Source organism: Notolepis coatsorum (genome assembly GCF_963971535.1).
Source record: "Notolepis coatsorum genome assembly, chromosome: 1".
Lineage (NCBI taxonomy): Eukaryota > Metazoa > Chordata > Actinopteri > Aulopiformes > Paralepididae > Notolepis > Notolepis coatsorum.
Window position 1 is genome coordinate 104,437,545 of NC_140165.1, and position 24,817 is coordinate 104,462,361.

A 24,817-nucleotide genomic window follows, 5' to 3' on the forward strand; every position below is an offset into this window, starting at 1 on the left:
GTAATGGGATAACCTTGGCTTCCTTCCAGATCTCGGGGGACACACCTTGCTCTAAACATTTATTGAATATGTGACTTAATGGCTTAGATATGTATTTGGCAGTCATTTTGAGCAGTTTATCATCCAAGTTGTCAATACCAGGAGATTTATCATCAGACAGGTGTAAAAGCATATTTTCAACATTTTCTTCTGTAACATGGTGGAACTCAAACATGCACTGCTTTCCCCTCATGATACAATCTTTAATGATGTGATGTGACATTGTGTCCTTGACTGCACCCATGGCATTCCTCAGCTTGTCTCCTTTATTTGTAAAGTAATCATTAAAATTATTTGCAATATCTGCTGGCTTGGTAAGGGATTTACCCTCTGTTTCTATAAAGGAAGGATGCATGTTTGAGTTCCTCCCCATTATGTTATTTAACGTTCTCCATAATCTTTTCCCATCATTTTTAGAATCACTGATTTTCTGCATGTAGTATTCCCTCTTTCTACATTTATTCAATTTGGTTACCGCGTTTCTTAGTTTACAGTAATGTTGTTTGTCACATAGATTACCTGTTCTATTTGCAGTTTCTTTTGCATCATCTCGTTGGACCATCAAACTTCTCATCTCATTATTCAACCAAGGTGCACAATTTGACCGTGCCGACCATTTTCTCATTGGAGCATGCTGATCGGCAATCCCCATGAAATACTTCATGAATACTCCCAGTGCTTTTTCTGGGGCTTCTTCATGGAAAACATCAAACCATTGCTTATTCTTTACCTCCTCCACAAATTGCGCCGGATTAAAACCCTTATAAGACCTTCTATAATTGATCTTGGAGCCAGCTTTAGGTATTTTGGTCTTAGCAACTATGATCACTAAAACCAACTGTAAGTGACAACACTTTAGTGCAATGCTCTGGCCTGTTAGTATATATGATCAATGCAGGTTGTTGTAATGGCCACATGTTTATTTGTAGCCATTCTGGTTGGTGATGTCATTACCTGAGTCATATTACACATTTTGGCAGCTAATGCAATCTTGTTCCACATGGGGCATTTCTCCCATGAAATATATTTCACTATTACAATCAGCTGTGTTGTCTAACATTTCACATATACCATCTAGATAATTTGAACTGGCACTATAACAGCATCCAATTAATATGGGTTTAAATTTTTAATTTGGCAATTGTATTTTTAACCATAAGGCTTCTATTTCATTTCTCATTAAGTTGTAACTGGATTGATGATTCTGTACATAAATCAGAACTCCACCACCATTCTTATCGCTATCCTTTCTGAACAGATTGTAACCATGCATTGCAACCTCTGAATCACCAAAAGATGAGTCCAGGTGTGTTTCTGAGATAGCAAGTATGTGTATATTATTTGATTCTACCAAATGGCATAATTCATGCACCTTGTTCCTCACTCAGACTACACACATTCAAATGAGCAAGTAACATACCCTTCTTTGGCAGATTAACAGAGTGTGACACTATTGTCATGTGTTCATGATTAGGTCATATCAGACATACCTTTAACACTTTGAGTGCCAACGACGAGAAACTCGTTGTTGGCCGCCATGCGTTGAGTGCCAACGATGAGAAATCTCGTTATTTAATCGTTATTGCTTTTATTAGCGATATCCATTCATTTTTCATCAATCCAGCCTCACGTTATCATTGGGACTGGCTCTGACCTATAAAAGGGCAAATACCGCCCCCTATCGTCTCCCGGATGGTATTGCACCCATTGGATTGGACTCAATGGAAATGCATGGGGGGGGAAAAACCGGATTCCACATTTTACTTCTCAGGCAATGTAACCCGAGACTACTACATTCATTGGGGACCCTCAGAGCAGCGTGGAATATGTGTTTCCAGTACATAACGTTGGATCAATAAACGCGATCGATATTTGGAATGGCGATCAGGAATTGGAATAATCTTTTTGCAGAACATCTGATGTGAGGTAAGGAATCTATTTTACCAGTCTTGGGGTAATCAGATGTTTTTTTCACATATTTCACAACGTGTCCCCTATTTGTGTATGTGTGTATATGACGTTAGCGCTGACCAGGTCATAGATAATCGATTTTTCAGCCTGCTTCTCTAGCGTGCATAAGTACACATATACTATCGATAATCTAGCATTTATTTGAAAACGATTCATAAATCAGCCGGAAAATGACAACGTGTTGTGTGTATTCCACTAAAGGGTGATTCCTGCGGAATCTTTTTATTTTTTCTAGAAATTTCCAAAAACGTCCGTTTTTCAAAACGGTATAAAACGGAAATGTACCGATGAAAAAACAATCTGTTTCCTACATGTTGACTGGAAGCAAGTCATTGATAAGCGACAGGCGTATTAGACACATAGCCATAATATAGAATATAGAAATAGCTCCGCGAAAATCATGAAATATCGGAAAATCAGTCCCAAAAGGCTGGCATTCAAGCGATAAATCGTGCGCCCCCTGCTGGCACTCAATTTAAAAGTCCAGTGATACAATTAGGCTCTGGGGTGCTGTGGGGGGCGAATGATCAGCTTGTCATGCCTCAGAAAGGCAATCTCACCCCTCTCCCGGGCTTCCCTCAATTTAGGGAGTAGCTCTTTCCTTTTCATTCTGACTGCGTGAGTGTAATCTTCATTAATGTAGATGTTCATCCCTCTTAGATTTTTGGCTCTCTCCAAAACCGCTCATCTGTCCTTGAACCTCAAGAACTTCACCACTAGGTCTGGTGTTGTGAGCGGCTGGCTTCCCAGTGCGGTGGCTCGCTCAATCTCAATGCCTCGTTGAAGCTTGAGCTTGTCCACAAGAATGTTCTTCACCTTTTCCTCGGTTTGCGCCCAGGTCTCCCCAGGCTCCTCGCAGATGCCGTCAAGAACCAAGTTGCTCCTTCTCGATTGTGTATGTGCGTGCATGCGTGCCTGCGTGCGTGTGCGTGTGTGTGTGTGTGTGCGTGCTGCGGCACGACTCTGACTGGCACACGGAAGCGAGAACATTATAACACCCGTCCTATCCGCCCTTCACTGGCTTCCGGTCCAGTACAGGATTGATTTTAATTAATATAGTTATTGATATAATCTTTTAAGCCCTAAATGGTCTTGCACCTCCCTATACCTCGCAGATCTCCTGCATTTCCACACCCCGTCCAGAGCTCCGAGGTCCTCTAACCAGATGCTCCTGGACGTCCCAAGAGCAAGGCTATAAAACCAGAGGTGATCAAGCCTTTGCTGTGGCTGCCCTAATATGATTAGGTCTGCCCAGTCACTTGCCACTTTTAAATCGCTGCAACCCATCTATTCAGCCTGGCCTTCTAAATCCCTTGTGCAGAGCATCCGCTTAGTTTTAATGTGATTTTAATCTATATGTTTTAAATTAAATGCTTTGATATGGTTTGAATATACTATCTTGGATTTTATGTAAGTTGTTCAGCACTTTGTCAACTGCTGTTGTTTAAAATGTGCTATATAAATAAAATGTACTTGACTTGACTTGTTACTCTTTGTTTATCTGTATTAAAGGTCCAATCAGTCATTCAACATGTAAACAAATGGATAGGCCCACACCAACATAAACAAGACATTGGAACGGAGACGTTCTCTAGTTGATTGACTTTAACCCTCCATGAACTGAAGACTATAAGTTCTAAAATCTAATTTCCCATCTACCGACCAAACTCTTCAGGAATGTGCGTATGGTAAATGTACCCCACCATGGATCGGGGCTTTAGGGTGCCAGTTAGGGTACCTTGTGTATACTACACCTTGTGTATACTGTTTACTTTTACTCATAGTATATATTCAGATTAAAATAATTTCTTGCCTATATTTATTGTAACATGTAATATAACCGATAGGGCATACAGACCCTCATCTGAACCTTTGTTTCCATCAGAGTGCTGAACGCCTAGGTCTGGTGGAGGCCGGACTGCCCCCAAGGACGTTGGACTATTTAACAACAGACTCCCCTTCCACCTGATGGACGCATATCATCATCTGTATTATTATTATTATTATTTATTATTTATATACATATAGCATATAACATGAATTGCTCAATATGGATTTGAATATATCATGCTTTTAAGTACTGTAGTTTTAATGCAGTTGGTGTTTTTTTTTTATAGCGATGATGAGTATTGTGACTGTATGTTGTCTTTTAACCACTGCACAAATGAAGTTTGAAGTTGAAGTTTAACCTTTTTTACCTCATATTTTTATATTCAGAGTTAATAATATTGTTTACACTGTTGTACACTCATATTTTTATAATCAGATACAATTGTAGGCCTATTGCCAGTATTTATGTATTTCTTCTATTACCCTGCCCATATCTGTTTTATGAGCAGTAAAACTCCTGTTTTTATACATAAACAGATTGGTTATAGTAATACTGTGCATGATCATTACACTAGAGGTTCCAGTAATGGGCAGCTTGAATTACCAGGTCCAAAAACCAACACTTTAAGAAGATCTTTTATTAGGGCGGCTAGGTGGTGTAGTGGTCTAAGGCACTCGCCACCAGTGTGGAGACGCTAGGATTCGCGTGTTCGAATCCAGCTCTCCACATTGTTTTTCAGTTTGGCTGGTCGTCCGCAGTAATACACATTGGCCGTATTACGGGGAGGGAAAAACTGAAGGGTGGGGATCGAACGTTGTGAACAAGCGACTCCTACAAGTCAGTTGGTGCGCCTGCGCAGTAGAATCAGGAAGTGTCGGGGGCAGCGTGAGCCTCCCACGCGTTACTCCTCGACACTGATAGATCGAGCTGCGCAGGTGAAAAGATGCGACTGCTGTTACCTCAAGTACCGGAGGGGACTTGTGCTATGTATGACTTAGTCCTCACTGCAGCCGGCTTGTGGGAGGCAAGAAACAGCGTTCGTGACAGGGGAGGGTTGAATTGGATGATACGAAATTGGGATGGGAGAAAATATAGAAAATGGGAGAAAAAGTGGATCAAAAAAAAAAAAAGAAGATCTTTTATTTTTAGATAAATGCCTCAAAACCTCTGCTGCATTTACAGTGTGGACCCCAGGAAGACCAGCTGGTTGCTATGGCACCAGCTAATGTGGATCCTTAATAAAATAAAATAAAATAAAATAAAATAAAATAAAATAAAATAAAATATCTGTACCTCCACTCCCCCATGGATATCTCATCTCATCTCATCTCATCTTTAGAAGGGAAACACCTGGCCGTTCCTCACTACCGTAGACAAGTGGCTCAGAAGGTAGAGCAGTCGTGTGGTAATCCGGAGGTTCCCGGTTCGATTTCCGCTCCTCCCAGGCAGCTTGTCGAAGTGTCCTTGAGCAAGACACTTAACCCCTAACTGCTCCCGATGAGCAGGTTGGCACCTTGCATGGTTGCCTCTGCCGTCGGTGTGTGAATGTGTGAGTGAATGGGTAAAATGTGAGGAACAAATTGTAAAGTGCTTTCGATAAAAGCAGCTATATAAATGCAGCCATTTACCATTTAGACACATAAACATTTGAAGCCCAACAGGTCATGGAGGGTTGATCAGCCCCCTCCTACTAAACTGTTCCCTTGTCTGTTCCTCAGGTGTGGCCTGTTGCAGATGCGGGTAAACAACACCCTGACGTGACAAAAGAACACGCAGTCTTGCCGTTACGGATGCTGGTGAAAAGCCCCATATAATATCACAGACGTATGTGTGAACAGGACAGATCATGTACAGATCACATTGCCACCCTCCGCATTATCATAGAACAGACCCTGGAATGGAACACATCTCTCCACCTCACATTCATCGACTTCCACAAAGCATTCGACAGTCTAGACAGAGACACTATATGGAAACTCATGGCACATTACGGTATCCCAACGAAGTTCATAACCATCATCCAACACCTGTACCTACAATCATCCTGCAGAGTAATACACAACGGCCAGCTCACAGACAGCTTTACAGTAGAGACAGGAGTCAGACAGGGCTGCCTACTGTCCCCTTTCCTCTTTCTTCTGGCAGTCGACTGGATCATGAAACAAACCACAGCCGAACAAAATCTGGGCATTCAGTGGACAATGTGGTCTCAATTAGAGGATTTAGACTTTGCCGACGACATAGTCCTCCTCTCACACACACAAACACAAATGCAGACCAAACTCACAAAACTTGCCACAATTGCAGCTACCACAGGACTACACATCAATAAAGCAAAAACAAAGGAGATGAAGATGAACCACAATTTAGAAGAGGCCCTACAACTGGACGGAGAAGCACTGGACGAGGTGGACACCTTCACATACCTGGGAAGCATCGTGGGGAAGGACGGAGGTAGCGACAAAGACATCAAAGCAAGAATAGGGAAGGCAAGAACAGCATTTTTAATACTGAAGCAAACATGGAATTCAAACCACATCTCCACAAAGACCAAACTCCGCATCTTCAACACCAATGTCAAATCAGTTCTATTATACGGAGCAGAAACATGGAGAACAACAAAAGCAACCTCAAACAAACTGCAAACCTTCATAAACAGATGTTTACGACAGATCCTGGGAATCTACTGGCCAAACACCATCACAAACGAACAGCTCTGGCAAACCACTCAACAAGAACCACTTGAAACCCTAATCAAATGCAGGAAATGGGGCTGGATTGGACACACCCTGAGAAAACCATCCTCCAACACAACCAGGCAGGCCTTAACCTGGAACCCACAGGGGAAAAGAAAGCCAGGAAGACCCAGAAACAGCTGGAGAAGGTCTGTCGAGGCGGATCTCAAGGAAGAAAGAACATCATGGAAGGAAGCAGAGAAAATCGCCCAACACCGAACCAGCTGGAGAGATTTCATGAATGACCTATGCTCCCCAAAGAGCAAAAGGGTTTAAGTCAAGTCATGTGTGAACACAGGAGAAACCACACAGGTGATATCACTGACGTGTGAATGAACGCAGGAGAAACCACACAGGTGATATCACTGACGTATGAGTGAACACAGGAGAAACCACACAGGTGATATCACTGACGTGTGAGTGAACACAGGAGAAACCACACAGGTGATATCACTGACGTATGAGTGAACACAGGAGAAACCACACAGGTGATAACACTGACGTGTGAGTGAATGCAGGAGAAACCACACAGGTGATAACACTGACGTGTGAGTGAATGCAGGAGAAACCACTCGGTGGATTTAGGATCTTCTACTGTTGAAAAGCATCCCTGGGGATTTCAATCTGTAAACATGCTAGGTTGACTGAGAATACTTGGTCTCTTTCCCCAGCAACACTGTGCTCCATACCACCAGGTCAAGCCCAATGTCGCTTAAAATATGTAAATAAAGTACTTATCAACTACAGGAATAAGGTACATAATGTATTATGTTATATCAATATGTAATATATTTACGTATAACCCTGCATATCTGCCTGCCTGCCTACCTATCTGCCTGCCTGCCTGCCTGCCTGCCTGCCTGCCTGCCTGCCAGGAATTTTGCCGTCATATTACACATGAAGTTCACGGGAGTCTATATATTATGCACATCATACACCTTGTTTCCTCTGTGAGACGTGGGTCATGCAGGCAGGCCACCAGGCAGAGAGACAGGCAGGCAGACAGAGAGACAGGCAGAGAGAGAGAGAGAGACAAACAGACAGACAGACAGAGAGAGATAGAGAGAGAGAGAGACAGACAGACAGACAGACAGACAGACAGACAGACAGACAGACAGACAGACAGACAGACAGACAGACAGACAGACAGACAGACAGACAGACAGACAGACAGACAGACAGACAGAGTCACAGACTTAGATTTTCATTTAAACCATGGTACTGGTTAGGTATAAGCTCTGTAAATCACTACCCACTTTCAAAAACACTCTCAAAGAACACCTACGGGAGACTGCAATTCGAAACTGGCCCCTGCAAATGTCCTAACCCAACCCCCTCCAATGTACAGTAAATGACCATGTATGGCTTTGTCAATATTCCAATGTACAGTGTACAGTGTCGATAGATCGATAGATGAACAGACAGATAGATACGCGTTATACCTCTATGCCGTATCGCTCTCTGACAGAGGCTCTCATGGCCAGAGAGGCAGACGGCACACAGCCGATACAGTCCAGCAGGGGCAGGCAGGGACAGGCTCCTACTGCCATCGTCACCTTACAGGTGAACACAGGGAGACAGCACAGGGCCAGGCAGCCTGGAACACACAGGCAAGGATGATGCTTGATTAAAAAACTGATACTTTTACTGTAAAAGAAACAAATTATAATAAAACTAAAACACAGTAATCAGATTACAACACACACGCAAGAGAGAGGTTAAGTATGCACCACCTGTCAGATTGATTGGTTGTAGCCACGCCCATTTGGGCTTCTCTGATTGGTCGAGAGGTTTAAGGAGGCGGGACTTCTGGGTATGTCATACCTTATAAGGGCATATAGCCAAGTTTGATGGATTGTAACCACGCCCCCTTTTTGAGATGATTTATTACCCCTTAGGGCTTCTCTGATTGGTCGAGAGGTTAAAGGAGGCGGGACATACGGTTTAGGAGGCGGGACATCCGGTTTCGGAAGGGGAGGGGCTCTCTCTCTCTTCAGGCCAGGTGAAGCCAGTACCCCCCTCTCTCTCTCTTCAGGCCAGGTGAAGCCAGTACCCCCTCTCTCTCTCTCTTCAGGCCAGGTGAAGCCAGTACCCCCTCTCTCTCTCTCTTCAGGCCAGGTGAAGCCAGTACCCCCTCTCTCTCTCTCTTCAGGCCAGGTGAAGTCAGTACCCCCTCTCTCTCTCTTCAGGCCAGGTGAAGCCAGTACCCCCTCTCTCTCTCTCTTCAGGCCAGGTGAAGGCAGTACCCCCTCTCTCTCTCTCTTCAGGCCAGGTGAAGGCAGTACCCCCTCTCTCTCTCTCTTCAGGCCAGGTGAAGCCAGTACCCCCCCTCTCTCTCTCTCTCTCTCTCTTCAGGCCAGGTGAAGCCAGTACCCCCCCCCCCTCTCTCTCTTCAGGCCAGGTGAAGGCAGTACCCCCTCTCTCTCTCTCTCTCTCTTCAGGCCAGGTGAAGCCAGTACCCCCTCTCTCTCTCTCTCTTCAGGCCAGGTGAAGCCAGTACCCTCTCTCTCTCTCTTCAGACCAGGTGAAGCCAGTACCCCCTCTCTCTCTCTCTTCAGGCCAGGTGAAGCCAGTACCCTCTCTCTCTCTCTATCTCTCTCTCTCTCTCTCTTCAGGCCAGGTGAAGCCAGTACCCTCTCTCTCTCTCTCTTCAGGCCAGGTGAAGCCAGTACCCTCTCTCTCTCTCTCTTCAGGCCAGGTGAAGCCAGTACCCCTCTCTCTCTCTCTTCAGGCCAGGTGAAGCCAGTACCCCCCCCCCCTCTCTCTCTTCAGGCCAGGTGAAGCCAGTACCCCCTCTCTCTCTCTTCAGGCCAGGTGAAGCCAGTACCCCCTCTCTCTCTCTTCAGGCCAGGTGAAGCCAGTACCCCCTCTCTCTCTCTCTTCAGGCCAGGTGAAGCCAGTACCCCCTCTCTCTCTCTCTTCAGGCCAGGTGAAGTCAGTACCCCCTCTCTCCCTCTTCAGGCCAGGTGAAGCCAGTACCCCCTCTCTCTCTCTCTTCAGGCCAGGTGAAGTCAGTACCCTCTCTCTCTCTCTTCAGGCCAGGTGAAGCCAGTACCCCCTCTCTCTCTCTCTCTCTCTCTCTTCAGGCCAGGTGAAGCCAGTACCCCCTCTCTCTCTCTCTTCAGGCCAGGTGAAGCCAGTACCCCCCCCCTCTCTCTCTTCAGGCCAGGTGAAGCCAGTACCCCCTCTCTCTCTCTTCAGGCCAGGTGAAGCCAGTACCCCCTCTCTCTCTCTCTTCAGGCCAGGTGAAGCCAGTACCCCCTCTCTCTCTCTCTCTTCAGGCCAGGTGAAGCCAGTACCCCCCCTCTCTCTCTCTTCAGGCCAGATGAAGCCAGTACCCCCTCTCTCTCTCTCTTCAGGCCAGGTGAAGCCAGTACCCCCTCTCTCTCTCTTCAGGCCAGGTGAAGCCAGTACCCCCTCTCTCTCTCTCTTCAGGCCAGGTGAAGCCAGTACCCCCTCTCTCTCTCTTCAGGCCAGGTGAAGCCAGTACCCTCTCTCTCTCTCTCTTCAGGCCAGGTGAAGCCAGTACCCTCTCTCTCTCTCTCTTCAGGCCAGGTGAAGCCAGTACCCCCTCTCTCTCTCTCTTCAGGCCAGGTGAAGCCAGTACCCCCTCTCTCTCTCTCTTCAGGCCAGGTGAAGCCAGTACCCCCCCCCCTCTCTCTCTTCAGGCCAGGTGAAGCCAGTACCCCCTCTCTCTCTCTTCAGGCCAGGTGAAGCCAGTACCCCCTCTCTCTCTCTCTCTCTTCAGGCCAGGTGAAGCCAGTACCCCCTCTCTCTCTCTCTCTTCAGGCCAGGTGAAGCCAGTACCCCCTCTCTCTCTCTCTCTCTCTCTCTCTCTCTCTCTCTCTCTCTCTCTTCAGGCCAGGTGAAGCCAGTACCCCCTCTCTCTCTCTCTTCAGGCCAGGTGAAGCCAGTACCCCCTCTCTTTCTCTTCAGGCCAGGTGAAGCCAGTACCCCCTCTCTCTCTCTTCAGGCCAGGTGAAGCCAGTACCCCCTCTCTCTCTCTTCAGGCCAGATGAAGCCAGTACCCCCTCTCTCTCTCTCTTCAGGCCAGGTGAAGCCAGTACCCCCTCTCTCTCTCTTCAGGCCAGGTGAAGCCAGTACCCCCTCTCTCTCTCTTCAGGCCAGGTGAAGCCAGTACCCCCTCTCTCTCTCTCTCTCTCTCTTCAGGCCAGGTGAAGCCAGTACCCCCTCTCTCTCTCTCTTCAGGCCAGGTGAAGCCAGTACCCCCTCTCTCTCTCTTCAGGCCAGGTGAAGTCAGTACCCCCTCTCTCTCTCTTCAGGCCAGGTGAAGCCAGTACCCCCTCTCTCTCTCTCTTCAGGCCAGGTGAAGCCAGTACCCCCTCTCTCTCTCTCTTCAGGCCAGGTGAAGCCAGTACCCCCTCTCTCTCTCTCTTCAGGCCAGGTGAAGCCAGTACCCCCTCTCTCTCTCTCTCTTCAGGCCAGGTGAAGCCAGTACCCCCTCTCTCTCTCTCTCTTCAGGCCAGGTGAAGCCAGTACCCCCTCTCTCTCTCTCTTCAGGCCAGGTGAAGCCAGTACCCCCTCTCTCTCTTCAGGCCAGGTGAAGCCAGTACCCCCTCTCTCTCTCTCTTCAGGCCAGGTGAAGCCAGTACCCCCTCTCTCTCTCTTCAGGCCAGGTGAAGCCAGTACCCCCTCTCTCTCTCTCTCTCTCTCTTCAGGCCAGGTGAAGCCAGTACCCCCTCTCTCTCTCTCTTCAGGCCAGGTGAAGCCAGTACCCCCTCTCTCTCTCTCTTCAGGCCAGGTGAAGCCAGTACCCCCTCTCTCTCTCTCTTCAGGCCAGGTGAAGCCAGTACCCCCTCTCTCTCTCTCTTCAGGCCAGGTGAAGCCAGTACCCCCTCTCTCTCTCTCTCTTCAGGCCAGGTGAAGCCAGTACCCCCTCTCTCTCTCTCTCTTCAGGCCAGGTGAAGCCAGTACCCCCTCTCTCTCTCTCTTCAGGCCAGGTGAAGCCAGTACCCCCTCTCTCTCTTCAGGCCAGGTGAAGCCAGTACCCCCTCTCTCTCTCTCTTCAGGCCAGGTGAAGCCAGTACCCCCTCTCTCTCTCTTCAGGCCAGGTGAAGCCAGTACCCCCTCTCTCTCTCTCTTCAGGCCAGGTGAAGCCAGTACCCCCTCTCTCTCTCTCTCTTCAGGCCAGTTGAAGCCAGTACCCTCTCTCTCTCTCTCTCTCTTCAGGCCAGGTGAAGCCAGTACCCCCTCTCTCTCTCTCTCTCTTCAGGCCAGGTGAAGCCAGTACCCCCTCTCTCTCTCTTCAGGCCAGATGAAGCCAGTACCCCCTCTCTCTCTCTCTTCAGGCCAGGTGAAGCCAGTACCCCCCCTCTCTCTCTCTTCAGGCCAGGTGAAGCCAGTACCCCCTCTCTCTCTCTCTCTCTCTCTCTCTTCAGGCCAGGTGAAGCCAGTACCCCCTCTCTCTCTCTCTTCAGGCCAGGTGAAGCCAGTACCCCCTCTCTCTCTCTCTCTCTTCAGGCTAGGTGAAGCCAGTACCCCCTCTCTCTCTCTCTCTCTTCAGGCCAGGTGAAGCCAGTACCCCCTCTCTCTCTCTCTCTCTTCAGGCCAGGTGAAGCCAGTACCCCCTCTCTCTCTCTTCAGGCCAGATGAAGCCAGTACCCCCTCTCTCTCTCTCTCTCTTCAGGCCAGGTGAAGCCAGTACCCTCTATCTCTCTCTTCAGGCCAGGTGAAGGCAGTACCCCCTCTCTCTCTCTCTTCAGGCCAGGTGAAGCCAGTACCCCAGATGGGAAGGATTTAAGTTGCGTTACTCCCCCACCCCCATTCCCCTCGCAATAAATATTATTTTCTAAACTGTCTCTTTTTTTAATTGCCTCCGGCTCGGCCGGGTGCCCCACAACACAAGCGCACACTTGATGAATGAATGGCAGACTAGAAATGACGGTGAATAATTTACCCAACCGTGACCTAGATGTGTTGATGGGTCAGTACACAGCCATTATAGCCTGTCTGTGTTAACCCTTTCACTACCACACTACAGAAGGTTAACCCTTTCACTGCCACACTACAGACGGTTAACCGTCTGTAGTGTGGCAGTGAAAGGGCTAACCTTCTGTAGCGTGGTAGTGAAAGGGTCAACCCTTTGTCGTGTGGCAGTGAAAGGGTTAACCTTCTGTATTGTCGCAGTGGAAGGGTTAAGGTTTTAGAGTCTGCATGTTTTTATGTGTCCGAAGACCGAGTGCGTCTTGTGAAATCACATGGGGCTCCAGTGGCTCTGGCAGTAGAGCAGTCATCTGGTAATCCAGAGGTTCGATTCCCGGGCAGCGCGTCGAAGTGTCCTTGAGCAAGACACTTAACCCCTATTTGGTCCCGATGAGAAGGTTGGGCACCTTGCAGGTTGGGCACTCCGCCGTCAGCCAGGTGTGTGCTCCCTTCATATCTCCCTTCACAATCCATTACTATAACACTACACATTATAATGGCCAGGATCCCCCTCAGGAATTAGTTTGGTTTAGTTTATTGGGATCCCCAATTAGCTACAGCATTGCAGTAGCTATTCTTCCTGGGGTCCACAAAACCTTTTTTTGCAACATAATATTTACATCACCTTACAAATAAAAATTACAAAAGGACTAGTATACACACACACAGACAAGACGAACTCCATAATAAAATAATCAAACTATATGAAGTAGCTAAAGAATAATTAACTGTACATAACTATATACCCACACATCTACTGTATGTTCATACACACCTAATTTACCAACTAATTAAAATGGAATAAAACCATGGTAGTGCTTAATAAATACGGCATATCAAATTAAACTCCTGTGAAGTCATTATTCTATAGGTCAACAGTTGGGCCATTTGACAGACGTTTGACATAGCAGACGTGACAATAGACGAGGGAAGCAACAATTGTCATTGGAGGATGGAAAAAGAGGGCGGGCTTGAGGGCGGGCCATTCACAAGGTGGTACAGTGCCTGCTTGTTATGCAGGTCAAGGAGAACCGTGATTGCAATTGACTCGATTGTTTCCCAACAACATGTTTCTTGGTGGATAGACTATGAAATAGTATTTGTGATGCATCCTTTTCAAATGAAAATAAATGTTTTCTTATCAAACAAGGCTTTCATATGTCTAAGTATAAATATAGTGGATTTACAATGAATACTTTGACTTGCAAAGTCAAAAGCAACTTGAACTTGCACTGTATTCATGTACAGTATGTGTAACTCTGAAGGCACTTTTCTCAAAAACATGGTTTGAATCATTCAACATGATGAATAGAAGGCAACACACATGCACACAAACACACGTGCACACACACACACACACACACACACACACTTGCACACACAAATAACGCACACACACACACCACTTGCTTTGTCTCTTCCGTTGTGCAAGGATTACATTACCCTGAAGATCCAACCCCCCCCCCAAATAGAAGTAATACAATATCACCCTCCGCATTGACTGATTGATGTGAAGTTGCTGCTTCGGTCACAACAAACTCATGAATGACACGGTACATTTAACCGACCTATGGAACTCTTCTTAACCCTTTCCCTACCACACTACCAAAGGGTTAAGCCGTTCACTGCGACAATACAGAAGGTTAACCCTTTCACTACCACACTACAGACTCTAGTGAAAGGGTTAACCTTCTGTAGTGTGGTGGTAGTGAAAGGGTTAACCCATTGTCGTGTGACAGTGAAAGGTTAACCTTCTGTAGTGTGGTAGTGAAAGGGTTAACTACGCTGAACTTGCTTTGTGGAACCAGATCGACTTGAGAACGAGCCAGTCTAACACATGAGCCAGACTAACCCACATGAGCCAGACTAACCCACATGAGCCAGACTAACCCACATGAGCCAGACTAACCCACATGAGCCAGACTAACCCACATGAGCCAGACTAACCCACATGAGCCAGACTAACCCACATGAGCCAGGCTAACCCACATGAGCCAGACTAACCCACATGAGCCAGACTAACCCACATGATCCCGGCTCATTTCGTAAAGGGATACAGCTGCATTGACATGACGCCGTTCAGTTGAAATTATGTTTGACCAGATGATTGGCGTACTGATCTGTCTAGCGGGCAGGGTAGTGGTAATACTGATCTGTCTAGCGGGCAGGGTAGTGGTAATACTGATCTGTCTAGCGGGCAGGGTAGTGGTAATACTGATCTGTCTAGCGGGCAGGGTAGTGGTAATACTGATCTGTCTAGCGGGCAGGGTAGTGGTAATACTGATCTGTCTAGCGGGCAGGGTAGTGGTAATACTGATCTGTCTAGCGGGCAGGGTAGTGGTAATACTGATCTGTCTAGCGGGCAGGGTAGTGGTAATACTGATCTGTCTAGCGGGCAGGGTAGTGGTAATACTGATCTGTCTAGCGGGCAGGGTAGTGGTAATACTGATCTGTCTAGCGGGCAGGGTAGTGGTAATACTGATCTGTCTAGCGGGCAGGGTAGTGGTAATACTCAAACACTCACAGTCTCCCGTGTCCTGCCAGCAGTCACACAGGCCTGTGCTCCACTGGCCCGTCTCCTGCCCCCTGCCCTCCGGCTGGACCTGCACCACCAGGGGCTGGCCCAACATACCTGCGCTCTCCATCCCTGAGCACAGAGGAGAAACGGTAACATAACAGTTAGATTCCATTTGCTGTCACAAAATTATTGCTGCCATTAAAGAAAGCAATGACTAAAATGACACCCTGTGTGTAATACATCAGATAGGTTTCTTAAAATGGTGTAGTACCCAAGTTTCAAGTTCAAGTTTCTTTATTAGTTGTCATATAAAAATACAGAATACTTTTACCCCTTGAAATCCGTATTTGAATTGTATTCTTTAAGTTGTTGAATTAAAGACCAGTGCTTGTAACATTGTTACATTATACAGGACGTATTCATCCGCAGCCTACTTTGGAAATACTGATTGAGACAACAGGAGGAAACAAGGAGTCATCAAAGCTCAATTCAATCATTTGGAAAGGGACACAGTTACCACATGGCCGCATTGTGTGGCCTTGTTCATAAGACATTGTTTCTGTTCTATGACAAGAAAAAGAATATTCACTTAAAAACGTATCTTTATTGTACTGTACATATAACAGAAAAACACATACCATAGTGCGAACGAGGGAGGAGCACATGTGATGTCATTGCAAGTGAACACAATAGGAAACTCACCGGTTAATGGTGTTCTGTTCAGCTACCAAAGCCCTTGTTTAAAAACCCTTATATATCAAGGAATGGGAAAAGACAGCGGTCCGCCTCTTTCTTCAGTGTTTACTCTCTCTCTCTCCCTGTCTTGTCAACTGGACTATCGTGTTTTTGTACATGCGCTCCTTTCCTCCCAGGTGGTGTTTGAGGGTAAACAGGAAAGAGTTTAGACTCTAGGAAACAAGGAATCCTCCGTGTTGCTGTGACACTGGTCCATGACCTACAGTAGGCCTGTACTAATTTAAATAAGATAAGATAAGATAAGGTATTCCTTTATTGATCCCCTTGGGGAAATTCAGGTATCATCGCAGCATGGTGGAGGAGGGGAGGGGAGGTACAGGTAGTAGAAGACATGGTACAGGTCATAGAATTATAGTACAGTGGAGAAGTGAAAATAAAAATAGAATATAAATAGGCAGTGTAAACAATAGAATTAAGTCAAGTCAAGTCAAGAGTTTTATTTGTCACGGCATACAAGTATACAATGAAATGCGGGTGGTCTTGCCTGCAATGATGTGCATAATACAATAGTAATAACATATAATAGAATCCAATAGAACGACATTGTGCAATAAAACAAGTAAACAGAGTAGGGCATATCGGTATATGTACATAAGTTATTTACAGAGCATGGTAGGACATGCTAGTTCCTGTGGTAGTGCAATACACTGTTAGCTACGGATGAGGCACTGGGTCTTTCTGTACATGCTATTTTATACAATCTCAAGTTATACTATACTATTCTTGAAGTGACCTTTCCTTAACTGGGCATAAGGGCAAGTAGGCAGTGTAAATAGGTCAAGGTGCAGATGAGGGTATGTATACCCTCTCAGTTATATTTGCGCTACAATAAATATAGTTACAATATATATTCCTTTACAATTTAAATGTTCCTTTGATGCAGTCAGAGCTTGGTAAAGCTGCATTGATTGATTGATTGATTGAAAACTTTATTAACAGATTGCAGAATGGGTACAATACAGTACAGCTCAATACACACAATTGTTAAGGGGATGCAGACCAGAGAAAGACTTTCATCTTGTTTACATCAGGGTCCCCCATTTTCAATTCATCAGGACATATATGACATACATGACATACAGATAGTCAGTACTGCTACATCTATACATTTATGACATACCAGATTTGCAAATACAGTACTGTTTGTGATACAGAAGGAGTCAAGAAAAGGGAGTATATACATTTGACGTAGAAACTGTACATTGGAGGAGGTTGGGTGGGGGGGGTTGGGTACATTGGGATATTGACAACCATACTGGGTAATTTACATTGGAGGTGGTTGGGGGGGGGGCACACTGTATAAACAAGCAAAACTGTACATTGAGGGGGGGGGGGGGAGGAGACACTGTACAAACAAACAAAATTGTACATTGGACTATTGACAAAACCATACTAGGTAAATGACTGTACATTGGAGGGGGTTGGGTTAGGATATTTACAGGGGCCAGTGTTGAATTGCAGTCTCCCGTAGGTGTCCCTTGAGAGAGGTTTTGAAAGTGGGTAGTGATCCACATTCCTTTACAGCTTTGGGTAGGGCGTTCCACATTGATGTGGCATAATTGCGAAACGTGTTTAGTCCCTTATTTGAGCCGAATCTGGGTTTAACATGATTTGTGGAGCTCCCTCTGGTGTTGTGATCGTGGTATTCACTGACCTTTGGGAAGTATTTTGACATGTACATGGGTACCTTGGTCGTGTAGTGTATCTTGTAGACCAGGCCCATTGCAAGTTGCTGTACTCTGTCGTCTACTCTAAGCCATCCTAGGTTGTCAAAGTGGGCAGGGGTGAGGTGGGTTCTAGGAGTAAGGTCAAGCAGTAGTCTGACCAGTTGTTTTGAGATGTTTGTAATTTTGTTTTTAGTGCCTTTGAGGTGCTTTGGTACCATGAGGTGCAAGCATAGTCGTAGTACCCTTGAATGAGTGCTCCTGCCAGAGTCTTCAGGGTAGTCTTGTTTACCAGAGAGGAGATCCGGTACAAGAATCGAGTTTGTTGGTTGACTTTTTTAATTACATTGGATGCCATTTTGTCACAGGAAAGATTTGCCTCTAGGATGGAACCTAGGTAGGTAATTTCATCTTTCCTTGTGACAATATTGTCACCCACTGTAACTGAGAAGCCGTCTGTCTTGCTGAGTTTGTTATTTGAACCGAAGAGAATGGACTCTGTTTTGCCCAGGTGTAATGATAGTTTGTTATCAGCGAGCCATATGCAGATTTTGCCTAGTTCCGAGTTTTTTTCAACCTATAACTTGTTCTTGTCAGAGACCAGCAGGGCTGAGTCGTCCGCGAACAGGAACAAGTTGCAGTCACAAGCTGATGACATGTCATTTGCATAAATTAGGAACAGTAGCGGTCCTAGTATGCTTCCTTGTGGAACACCACAGCTCATTGGGAGGGGGGGGGGGGGGGGGGTAGGGTACCGTTTACTTCCTCCACCATCTGTTCTCTCCCCTCCAGGTAGGATTGCATCCAGCTCACTGATAGACTATCAGTCTCCGGTCAGAGAGCAGACACAGAGACAGAACAGTCCTTTGTATTTTAATTAGGATGATAAAGGTTTCTTCAGTACAGGTGATTTCCATCCAGTTTGTAAAGCCAAGGATGAATGAACAATGAGCATCCACACGAGGATGAGAATGGTAATGAGTGAATCTAGCAAAGAATGAGTGAGTGATTGAGTGAGTGGTTTCTGTAACAGATAAACAGAACATACAAGTAATTAGCAGATACAATGGCAGCCAGAATACACACACAACTGAAGAGATGCTATATAGCATATTAGCATAGCTCAATTAGCAGCATGGATCAACGCAACACAACGTAGCAAACCAAATCATAGTCACAAATGCATGTCACAGCATCTCAACAACGCAATGCAGGCTACATATGACATTTATCTATCATTAACCATAGGCACTTGTAGGCTATTGATGACTTACTTTTCTCATGAACGCACTCTCTCACTGTGACAGCAGACAGCAGTGGAAACAACATGTGCCGGCAATTCACCACCTGCATTTAATTACCAGACTAATTCTATATGAATTGAAAATGGGGGACTCTGATGGAAACAAGACAAACGTCTTTCTCAGGTCTGCATCCCCTTAACAATTGTGTGTATTGAGCCATACTGTATTGTACCCATTCTGCAATCTGTTAAATAAAGTTTTCATTCATTCATTCATTCAACCATGGGCTTGTCCAGGACGCGTCTATTCGAAAGGCAACCGGTTTATGCATTTTGCTAATCTGATTGGCCACTGACGTTTCTGGTCATGTGACATGTGCGCCCAATCGCGTGACGCGCCCATTTCCGCCTCGACCAGCAGCAAACTACCTAACGCCTAGTTATCACTGGTTAAGCTTAGGCGACTCTTTAGAAGTTGGTTAAGGTTAGAGTTTGGAATCAGGGCTGGCGTTCTATCTCCATGCTCTAAGACAAACTCTAACCTTAACCAACTTCGAAAGAGTGCCTAAGCTTAACCAGTGAAAGAACTTGCCATCACACGATTGTGCCACCAGAAACAGCAGTGGCCAATCAGAACGCAAAACGCGAACGTGGAAGCATAAACCAGTTGCCTTTCGAATAGACGCGTATATGTATACGTCACACTCAGTGTGCATGCATGCATCAAGGGGGCAAAAGGAATGCAATCCTGGTCAGGACAATGGGGCAGACTACAATATATTGCATTTGTTAGCCATGCTAGCAATCTAAACCTTCAATCCATGCCAAAGCTGGATATGTAAAAGGTGCACAAGGACTCACAATCACAGCCATGCTGATTTGACAAAATGACATCCAGCCGTTTTCGTTTGAAACAACTTTTAGTCGGGGAGATGTCATGGTTTCTCCATAGAGCCCCGTTGTACTTTTTTAGGCAGAAGCTCACGCAGGTAGTGGGCAACTTAGTCACGTGACTCAGTTGGTATTGCTGATTGGCTCGAACACGGTATGTTTGTGGACAATCCCTCATGTCTGAGATAGAGATCTGAAGAGCTCAGCCGTGTGAATCCTGCCCGTCAGACCTAACCGCTCATCTCCTGTTTCTATAGGGGCCAGAGCTCTTAGGCCAAAGTTCTTGCCTGTTCTTGACTATAGAGACTTGCTATACATGAATGCATCTGCCCATTGTCTTCATTATGCTTGATACAGTGTATCATGGAGCTACAGTATATACGCTTCATTACAAAATGTAGAGCCCTCACTCATCAATGTACATTTTACTCCAAAGTGAACTGCTTAGCCATTAGTATGTTTTTATCTACAAAGCAGTTTTAGGTAAACTTCCTGGTTACTTGTCTTGCCGGTCCCACATTTTATTCTGATCTTGAAAGAAGGATTTGGGGGTTTCTGCTCCATCTGCATGAATAGCCTGCAAGACGAGCTTACAGGATACATTAACTCTAAAATTTCTAAATTCATTCAAAGTAAACATATGATGAAGACCATGGAATCTGAGACCATAGGAAACTGTACATGTTTTAATTGACAGAGCGTATTTTCTTTCCTTGGAACTGTGTGTCTAAAACCATGAGCTCACTCGTCTGAATGTCTTAATGTTTGTTTTTGTCTGAATCTAATGTGTTTTTGCTGTCCTTCTTAGCCAGGTCACTCTTGTAAAAGAGATTTTAATCTCAATGAGTTTTTATCTTGTTGAATAAAGGTTGAATCTCATTGAGTTTTGTTAGATGGACGAAACTCGACCACGGAGCAACGTTACAATGCTTTTCTGTAAAGCAGGCATCATAGCAGCATGGGGAGGGGGGGAGGGGAGGTACGGGGAGTAGAAGACATGGTACAGGTCATAGAATTATAGTACAGTGGAGAAGTAAAAATGAATAAAAGTAATGCAGTGTAAACAATATAACAATATAATTAACTCTGGACATGCGCATATGGGCAAGAAGGTGCAAGATGAGGGTATGTCTGCCTGGAGCTGTGTGCCGGTGTAGACCGAGTCATTCAGACCAGGGTGAGTGGCATAGGAAAGCCCAGGATCCCCCCTCTTACAGGCCAGCTGGAACTCCTTGAATTCTACAGACAGACAGACAGACAGACAGACAGACAGACAGACAGACAGACGACGGACGGACGGACGGACGACGGACGGACGGACGGACGGACGGACGGACGGACGGACAGACAGACAGACAGACAGACAGACAGACAGACAGACAGACACAGACAGACAGACAGACAGACAGACAGACAGACAGACAGACAGACAGACAGACAGGCAGGCAGGCAGGCAGACAGACAGACAGACAGACAGACAGACAGACAGACAGACAGACAGACAGACAGACAGACAGACAGACAGACAGACAGACAGACAGACAGACAGACAGACAGACAGACAGACAGACAGACAGACAAGTGTAACAAGGAGAAATTTGATTACACATCCTATTTTGATCAAATTCTGTACATCGTGTCCACAGTAAAAGAAATTCCCATCTAAAACACATCATTACACTAAGATATCCTCATTCTATTTTCATTCTATATTTCATGCATAACACACACACACACACACGCACATGCACATGCAATTTCAGTTCACCTATCTGTGTTCATTTGTTTTGCTGCGAAAGCATTTGATCAGATTAAGAGTGGGAGGAGACACTTTTCTTTTCCATCAGGAAAGACTGAAACACGAGAGAGAGAGAGAGAGAGAGAGAGAGAGAGAGAGAGAGAGAGAGAGAGAGAGAGAGAGAGAGAGAGAGAGAGAGAGAGTCCAGGGGAATCAGCAGAGATTAATTTTCTTGCTAAATAAAGTTGAAAATCCACATGTTAGGCAATATTCTATTATATTTACAGCATATACTGTTATATATATATATCCATATCTATCTGAATATACCTGCATATAATCATTTAACTTATACACCTGCATATAACCCACATAATATGTTTATACTAAAGCTGTCAAAGTTAACGTTCGTTATTACTTTCCCCTATTATTTCATGCACACTTTATTCATTGTTTTAAATTATTATTTTCTTTTAAGTTATTTTGTGCATCACTCTGTTTTGAATTTGATGCAAATTTGCAATGCATGAGGGTCATCCTTTTGTGTTAAATGGCTGCGTAAAACAAGCATTTGTTAAAGCAAGAGCATTAAAACTTGAAAAAGATCAGTTTAAAGTAGATTTAGAACAGAATAGATACAAAATATGCAATTAATTTGCGATTAATCACGATTAACTATGGACAATCATGCGATTAATCAGATTAAATATTTTAATGAAAGCCTTAGTTTATACTTACCGTAGATATATTTATCCACATCTGTCTGTACATACCTGCATATAACCTGTAACATACCTCCTTTTTAAATGTATTCGTTAACTAGGTCTTAGTGAAAATGCACGTGTTTGTGTAGTACTGAGCATACGACTGATAAATGAGACTTGGATTATACTGCACACGTTGTGAGAGAGTTTGTAAATAGATGTTTTACTTTTGATATAGTTCAAGTAATTCTACCATTTCTGGGATTCTACATTCACCTTCAGCAAGCGCCAGATTACTGTTTAATAAACCTTCAGCAAGCACCAGGTTGCTGTTTAATAGTTCTAGTAATTCTACCATTATTGGGATTCTACATTCACCGTGGAGACATGCGAGGAGAAAAGAAAAACATCTTCAAAATCATGAATTCCAGGTATCAAGGGGTGTATAAATCAAGTCTGCCAGATGAGATGAGGAGGTGCAGCTCAATTGTCACCTTTAAAGCTCATACGGTTGCTAGCTAGTCAAGCCTGTTCCCACTTTTAGTATACCCTTAACCCTCGAGTCAACCTTTAAAAGAATCACACCTTTAGCCCTTTGCCGAAAACTGCGATCTCAGTAAAAACTAGGGCTGGGACTTTATCGCATTCATTTAGATTAATTAACTACAGAAAGAATTAAAAGTTAAAGAAATTGATGCATTTAATCGCATGATGATTTTTCTTTATTGTGTAAGAATGTTACCTTTCAAAGGAGACCAGACTCATGCATGTGCTATAAGTATAAAGTATAATAAATCGCAAATTACGGGCGGCTGTTGGCGTTGCCTCCGGCTTGGGCCAGCCGTCATACTAACTCAATTGGCAGAGTTAGCGGGTGGAAGTCAATGGGTGGTAATCTGGACGTTGTGGACAGCGACTCCTACAGGTCGGTTGGGGACGCCTGCACAGCAGAGACAGGAAATGGCAGGGGTAGTGTGAGCCTCCCACACGTTACACCTCACCAATGAGAGTCCGCGCTGGCAGGTGAAAAGATGTGACAGGCTGCCTCCTCGTGTATCGGAGGGGACACGTGCAAGGCTTCTATCCTCTCAACAACCGGCCAGTGGGGGGCATATGCGAGCAACGTTCAAGACAGGGGAGGGGAGAATTGGCACAACGGAATTGGGATGGGAGAAAATAGAAAAAGAGGAGAAAAAGCGGATAAAACAAAAAATATCGCACATTTATTTTTTTTCCAATGGTCAACTGTTCTGGAATGTACTTGAAAGTACTGCGTTTTACTTTTACCTCGAAAGTGCTTGAGTTTACAAAAGGTCCTTTGCGCTATATATTCCTAAAATTGCTGCACTTTGTTAAAAATTGCATTGATCTGTTGGTCTGTGTAGTAGCTAATACAGGATTTTGCTGTTTAAACATATGTATAATGTATATTCATTGATTCACTCGTATACCAAAATTTATTTGAATTGAAAATGTTTACTTTTCGCATCAAATGTGATTAATTTTGATTAATTAACTATAAGGTCTCGAATTAATTCGATTAAAAAGTTTAATCAAGAGACTTTCGGTTTGGCGAGGAGCAGGTGAGCAGCTGCAGAACAGAGCTCCCGGTCCAAAATTCAAGAAAGGTAATAAAAAGTTACAAAACACGATAAAAAGTAACAACTCGAAGATAAAAGAACGATGACAAGACCCAGTGCACAAAACTCGAGGAGAAGTGAGAGAAGAATGACCCCCGACAAAGAAAATACAACGAAGGGAAAGGTACAGCATGAGTGGGTGACGCAGCGGGTAAAACAAGCTAACACAACGTTAGACCACAGCGAGGCCTGGCTGGAGACGGAGCTACAAGCTAACATGGAAGCTAACACGATGAAAATGCAAGCAAGTATTCAGATCAGGCTAGAAGCAATGCAGAACGCTAATGATGCTAACATGCAAACCAACACGCAGACTGGACTCGATGCAATACAGACTATTCAGAGGAGCATGGAGGCGAATTTAAAGCAAATAAAAGCGTTAGACAACAGGGATCGGTCCCTCTCCTCTACTGGGCCTGGCCCAGTTGATTCAAGGAACCCGTGTGGCTGGGGGCCTGGCTCCGTGCACATCGGCCTGGGATATGTGGGAGTTCTACGGGCTTGGCCCAGGGGGGGGGAATGTCGGGGGGGAGACATCGTCTCTGCGGTTTGGCCCGGGAGAGTGGGGTCTCGTGGGTTGTGGGTTCGTGGTGCGTGGGGTGGGGTGCTTGGTGACATGGGAGGTATAGCGGGCTTGGCTCGGTGGGGGGGAGTACCTCCCCTCGCCCCTCTGGGCCTGGCCCGATCAAATTCAAGGGGCCCGTGTCGCTGAGTGCTTGGCCCCGCGTGGGACGGACCTGGGATGTGGGGGAGCCCGGTTTCTAGAGGTGGATGGCGGGAGGGGGGGTTCCTCTTATGGGGGTATAAGCGGCTGAACGACGCCATATTCAAGGGACCCATATCTGTATATCGTTATGTTATGGATGTCATTGTAAGTATTGTCTAAGTGTTGTATGTCTATAAATGTTAAATAAAAATGTAAGTAAAAAACAAAAACAAAAAAAGTTTAATCGAGTCCCACCACTAAAAAAAACACAACTACAATCGAACAACACACAACTACATTCAAACAACACACAACTACAATCGAACACATAACTACAATCGAACAACACACAACTAATCGAACAACACACAACTACAATCAAACAGCACACAACTACATTAAAAAACACACAACTACAATCGAACAACACACACAACT

At 45.3% G+C, this 24,817-nt stretch overlaps 1 protein-coding gene across 2 annotated transcripts in view; it reads right to left on the minus strand.

Moving 5' to 3' along the window:
* The window catches only part of LOC311235543 (cornifelin homolog B-like), a 21,836-nt gene extending 5,978 nt beyond the window's left edge, over window positions 1-15,858 (minus strand). Inside the window, exons 1-3 of one of the 2 annotated variants that reach the window (XM_084323012.1) lie at window positions 15,740-15,858; window positions 15,044-15,166; window positions 8,019-8,173 (exon numbers count right to left, since the gene is read on the minus strand). In XM_084323012.1, coding sequence (XP_084179138.1) covers window positions 8,019-8,173; window positions 15,044-15,164 — 276 coding nt within the window. In that variant the 5' untranslated portion in view covers window positions 15,165-15,166; window positions 15,740-15,858. Of the gene's footprint in view, window positions 1-8,018; window positions 8,174-15,043; window positions 15,167-15,675 lie in introns of both variants that reach the window. The other variant, XM_084323011.1, reaches the window with a different exon arrangement.
* Between the last annotated feature and the right edge of the window lie 8,959 nt (window positions 15,859-24,817).